Below are 6,000 nucleotides of genomic sequence, written 5' to 3'. Positions count from 1 at the left end.
GTGTCGCGCGAATCTACGCCGTCGATGAGACCAACGCGTTTCCGTTGTATCTGCATTTTTGTCACATTACTATCTTGTTTGCCCGCTCGCGTCGCGACTCGGACGCGATAAATCGACGGGCGAGCGCGGAGGGGGTGCCTGCTGTCGCTTCCATGAAATCCGTCTTTCTCGGATTCCGTCGCGTTCGAGTCACACGGTATCGCGTCGCGCGAATATGGATCATCGAGGGGTTCGATAAGGGGCTCGATCCCGGACCGCCGCTCCGATATCTCCTCATTGGAGGTGCGCCAGAGCGATGTACCGCGCGCAAAACGGATGGTGAATCCTGACGTTGATCCATACAAACCGATGAAGTAACCGAAATAAAATCTATCGGGTGACGCCAGAAGCTCGCTCTGTTCTCGGCCGACCACGCGCGCATAAACATGTGCTTCTAAGCGCCGCGCCCGCGGGAATCATCGCTAGTTTAGAATTGCAGCCGAATTATTCTTGACCCTGTTAACAGTCCCGCGGAATTCGGCTTCCACTGTTATCCGAGTGAGCAGAAAATCCGTATTCCCCCTCCCCCGGTAAATTTAGAATTGTTTGAATTGAATGAGCTGTACTTTGCCCTCCCGATGCAATTTATTTGTTTTAATGCGCGCGCGTTGATAGAAAATGAAAGGAAAATATCTCGCGGTTGGTAAAAACGCGAAAGGCATCAGCGGATAATTCTCGGCGATAGAAGACGATAACAGAGGATTATCGTCCATGTCGTAAAGTTTACAATTTATTATAGAATTATTATAGAGTCAATCCTCCTATATCTCGTTTATATCGCGTTTCATTAACGTTGCAATAACGCGATGGACTTTTTAATCTTAATCTTTCTTCGTGACAAAGAGAGAGGCGCAGCTTCGGAAAGATCGCAGCCGCAGTTAACGCGACTTGAGCGAAAACGGGTCTCGGGCAATCAGGATGAATCGAGATGAATCGGTTAATCGTCGGTGGCCGGGCGCCAAATTAACGTAGCACTCGCAGAGAAAGATAAAAATTTTGTTTACCTCGCCGAAGACGTCAGATTTACGCTTCTGGCAGCCATATGGGACTATCGGCGTCACGTCAGGCGGCTGAAATATTCAGGTCGTTCTAACGAACGCGAGTCGCATTCGATGCGTTCGCACTCGAACATCGGCGAGTTTACTTTTTCCCCTGGCGAATAAGCCGCGCTTATTGAACGGATACGATCGATGGCGAACGGTATTGGCAACCGGCCGCGCGGCAGCGGCGGCGAGCGCCGCCGCAGCTCCGCTGCAGCGGATCGGCACCGCTAATTACCGTCCGCGCCGATCGATCGCGCGCCGTTGATCGCAGCCGCGCATTAAGGACAGGGACTCGCGTTCAGGGACATTCGGGCTAACTTTAGCCTTTAGCCGGGCCCCGCGCATCGTAACCGGCGTCTCGCGACGTCGACGTCGACGTCGAGACGTCGGGACATAACGAGCCGACGGCCACCGGCCTGGCCAGCCGCTTTTGCCCGCGGAAAATAAAACAGTGCTCCGGCCGCCATCCGGCCGCATGGATAAGCCGATAATCGCGCGATCGGACATGATCCCCGCGTTCGGGCTGCCGTCCACCCGCTTCGACACCGAGCGCCGAAAGGGAGAGGAAGAAAGGAAAGGGGCGGAAAAGAGACGTAGCGACGCGCGCCTTCATCGATGAGTGGAGAACGTTTACTACGTTCTCAGTGGTGGACCAGAAAGAGTGACGCGTGGGTGGTCCGGCCCCCCTCTCGAGATCGCGTAATCGTCGTCTGTCTTCCCGGTGACGTCACCGACACCAAGAATTACTACCGTGCTTACGGGAGGACCGGTGCTCGCGCCGCTGAGGCCACGAGGTTGTCTCGCGCGAAAGGTCGGGGGCCCCGATCCGGTGACGATGCTTTCAGGCAGGGCCACCCGAATACCGATGAGGCTACGGAGAGATGCAGAGAAATGTCCCCGAGAACGTTGCCTAGGGTTGAATTTCTCATGAATTGTATCTCTCTACATTTTAATTCGCGATTGTGAGAAATCCTCGCGAAATCTCGAATTTGTCTCACGTCGGGGCTCTCGTTGGATATTCCTTCGGGAGGACGTCGGTATCGAGCGCGGAATACTCCTCGCGGGGGTACTCTCGGAAAGCCTAGGTGAATTCGAACCACAGAAGACAAGTGTTGCGATTGGGTTCCCGCGCTCGCACAAAGCGCCCGCCAAAATTATCCTTCATCGATCGGAATACAGAGTATTCGTGCAGGCTTGTGAGATTGCAAACTACGACTGTTCTCGAGAGAGAGAGAAGATTCGTATGTTCTCCCGATCGCGCGGTGTAGAAATCGTGACGAGTTTGAAAAAAGGTAGGCGCGTAACACTCGTACGATTTCCAGCGAATTGGCGCTCTATCTTTCTCTCCTTCACGTTTGTCACGTGACATTTCGCCAGTAATTGTCATCGAGACGAGGAGAAAATTAATAAATCGTATACGATCTTCATCGATCGGTAGAAAGAAGTTTATCAGTCGCCGTTTTACAAATTTGCATTAAAAAAAATTCGTCTGTCGCATAAAAGATTTTTGGTATCGAATTTTAATGACGTCTGTGAAGCTAATATTAGCGACGATGCGATCTTATTTGATGAAAAGTGAAGAATTAGATCATCATTGGAAACGCTGCCAGAACACAATTATTTATAGCTAATTGAAAGTACGACAGCAGAAAGCACTCATTTGAATTATGCAACGAGATACCCGACGAATATAACCAGTAATCAATGTTAAAGGAAACTGCAATTTCAATAATTGATACGATTCTTTGAAAAAAAAGGTCTTGTCTCGAGCGCACTTGAATTTCCGTCTACAAGACAAACCCGTAAGTTCTTGACGATCCCAAATGTGAAGGAACAGTGAGAGAACCCGAATCATTCTGTCTACAAGACAAACTCGCAAGTCCTCGACGATCCCAAATGTGAAGGAACAGTGAGAGAGCTCGAATCATTGTCGACAATTCGCTCGAAGATGGGTTTATTGGTGTCGGTGTTGGTCGGCTGCGTCGGCGTCCTGGAGCTGCTGGCGTGCCTGCGACACGCGTCTGACAGCGTGGTGATCAGCATCAATCCACCAACGCCATGCCTCTCGTATCACAAGCCGGCTGACAATGACGTTCAGAGCATCCACGACTCGCTCTGTAGCTTTAGTCACTCGACCGACGTGAGGCTTCCTCGCGACGCCAGGCATAAGCTCGAGAATCTGCACGAGTACAGTCTGAGAGTGCGAAGCGAGCTCCGATCTTTGGACAGGAATTTCGACGGTCGAAGTACGCTGTCGGAGTGCAGCACCAGGTACTTGCTCGGCGGCTCTAGACCGGACTCGAGACTCAGTCCGGACTTGAGTTTTAGTCCGGACTTCAGTTATCTCGTACGACAGGACGATGAAACGTGGATCGTCCAGGCCGATCGACATTACAATGACGACGACGACGACGACTATATCGAGACGAAAAGATTTCTGGAGAAAATCAATACGGAAATTAGAGAAAGTTTGCAGCAAGTGGTGCGATCGCTGGCTCCGCCGCAGCCTGAAAAGTATGTCAGGATACCGACCCCGATCCCGTTTGCCCGCGAGGAAAACAAAATATCCGTCTCCTCGAGTGAGGTGGATACGTCCTTTGACAAGGACTCTGGCAACGAGGCGCCCACGATGAAAACCTTCGATGACTTTTCGATCGTCGAAAGGTACAAGGACTCGCAATCGGCCTCGTCAGTCGACGAATCCGATCACGAAGAGAGAAAGATCGCGCGAAGAGCACCGAGAAAGTCTTCCTCGAAATCTCCGGATTTATCGAAAAAATCGAAAAACGTCGACATTAGCAAAAAAATGAAGAAACACTCCGACGATCTTACGAAAATCGACTCGACTGTCCGACCAGCTGCCGAAGAGAATCAGACAGAGAAGAAGACCTTCGTCAGCCAGAAAAAACCGAGATCCGGCAAGTCCTCCACTACGATCCTGAGAAAACCTACCCGACTGAAGTCCAAGAACGCGGAAATTAGTAAGTCGGCGGAGAATTTGAGCACAAAGAAGTCGAAGAAAAGTTACGATCCAGAACGTCGCAAGTCTGACATATCCGTGCAGACGGTGCACGACTTGTTCAGGGACATGTCAACGAACACATCTCCAACTAATAGCCCGTCGCTGTCCAGGTCTGAGAGTAAGAAAAGCGTCTCGGTAGAAGTACAGACCGTTTTAGAGGACATATTGTTCGACGATGATGTTTTAGAGGAGCTGGTTAGCAGCGTCATCGGATTATCCGAGAGCGGAAGAGATTTGTCCTCCCGCGGTAGCTCCGCCAGAAAGTCCTTCAAGAGCAAAAGGTTTCGATCCGGCTCGAGAGATCAGTCAGGATCAGACGATCAGGATAAACAAATTTACGCAGCCACTAACGCCGTCACCTCTGTGGAACGATTGCGAAGAGACAAGACGAAGGCGAGAGTGTCCAGCTTCGAACACGCCAGCGAGGAGGACTACGAAATAATCAGGGACGTTATTTTCGACGGGATTGTTAGTTCGAAGGGATCGAGCACTTGGAGGAGAAGGGAGGACTCGAGAGCGAAGTCATCGTACGAAGAGGACGACGACGAATTCGTGGACGCGGAGGATGTGAGTTCCGGAAAGCCACCTATACAGTACACGACACCCGACACCGATCAGAACAAAGCCTTCTGGGTAATACGCTTGACAATCAAAGCCATCCAAGTTTTATGATTGCATAAATCCTTAGTTTCAAATATTTTTGTGATCTTTTACAGAAGATAGAACAATTCAATATTTCATATAAATATAGCCCGGCTCAGAAAACAATAGTATCAAATAATTATTTTTAACTTCTTCTATATCAAGTTTTCTAATAGCAAACCAACCGGATTTGTGCAATTATAAATTTTGCGACTTCTGTTAATACACTACAAAATGGTGGTTCTTCTTATAACTCAGAATCGATCTTGAATTGTGGTAACGACATAAAAAATTCTCAATTCAATGAATATACTACAAACGATACAAAAATCATTATTGTTTTAAACTAATTGTACCTATGTTCTTCGAGATGTTGCGATTGGACGTGTGAGAACGTGACAAATTTTGCAGCGATTGATTGCCTTCTGGCAATAAGAATGTATTTTAAATGATACGAGTCACAATAATAATCACAATAATCTATGATAATCACAATTTTATCCTGCGTAATTAAATTATTTTATTATTCCCTTTCGAGAAGGGATTGTTGATTGTACCAATCTGCGTAAGATTTCGAAAGTTTTTCACAATTAACCTGATTCTCGCGTTATTTTCTCATGACTCTAATTTTTCCAATCTTCATGTTTCAATTCCAAAGTTCAGTTACCGCTGTAAGAGATTATGAGAAATCCATGTGCTTGTAACTATGTATAAATAAAAAATTGTTCGTGGGAGAAGTCAGGTAAAATGTTCTTATAAAGTGAGTTGGAAATTCTTTGTTGAATCGAACATGTCGCACAGAGACACATAAAATAATTAAAAATAAAATAATGATCACAGTGGTCTCGAAGGAAAAGTCTGAAAGAGACTGAATGGTGTCGGTGATTGTTCTATGCGTGAATTACTGCAACATTTTATTTGCCTATTTATTGAATCGAAGTGGTTTATGTTTGACGAAAGCCATTTACGTTAGCTATAAAAAAACCTGGATGAACTTCCGCACTTCTCACGTCGCAAGCGATGGCTAATGTAGCTATCGCGGACCCGCAGTTGTAATCTGTACGAGTTGAGTTAAAAAAGCAGGGATTTACTCTCAGCCAGAGCATTTACTCGCTACGTTCAAAAGCCGCGCATTTATAGCCACGAGCAGATTTCATGACGAATGGAGTCTTTTAATATCCAGCGTATTTGGCGACTAAAAATAATCGCCGCCGATCGTCGGTTTTTATTTCACGCGGTGCAACGTGTCAATAA

General features: G+C 47.6%; 1 protein-coding gene across 7 annotated transcripts in view; it reads left to right on the top strand.

Annotated features, from left to right (window-relative positions):
- Window positions 1-6,000, top strand: part of LOC105566305 (four and a half LIM domains protein 2) — a 132,071-nt gene that overhangs the window by 100,234 nt on the left and 25,837 nt on the right. Inside the window, exon 1 of one of the 7 annotated variants that reach the window (XM_012020205.1) lies at window positions 1,722-4,671. The exons of 5 other annotated variants lie outside the window; for them this stretch is intronic. In XM_012020205.1, the coding sequence (XP_011875595.1) occupies window positions 3,031-4,671 (1,641 nt within the window). In that variant the 5' untranslated portion in view covers window positions 1,722-3,030. Of the gene's footprint in view, window positions 1-1,721; window positions 4,738-6,000 lie in introns of those variants that run through there. One more of the 7 variants, XM_012020204.1, reaches the window with a different exon arrangement.

The sequence above is a fragment of the Vollenhovia emeryi genome, unplaced genomic scaffold (assembly GCF_000949405.1).
Source record: "Vollenhovia emeryi isolate VEMERY1.0 unplaced genomic scaffold, V.emery_V1.0 DF939145.1, whole genome shotgun sequence".
Lineage (NCBI taxonomy): Eukaryota > Metazoa > Arthropoda > Insecta > Hymenoptera > Formicidae > Vollenhovia > Vollenhovia emeryi.
Note: the sequence above shows the minus strand (reverse complement) of the source record. Positions and strands in the feature narration are given on the sequence as shown.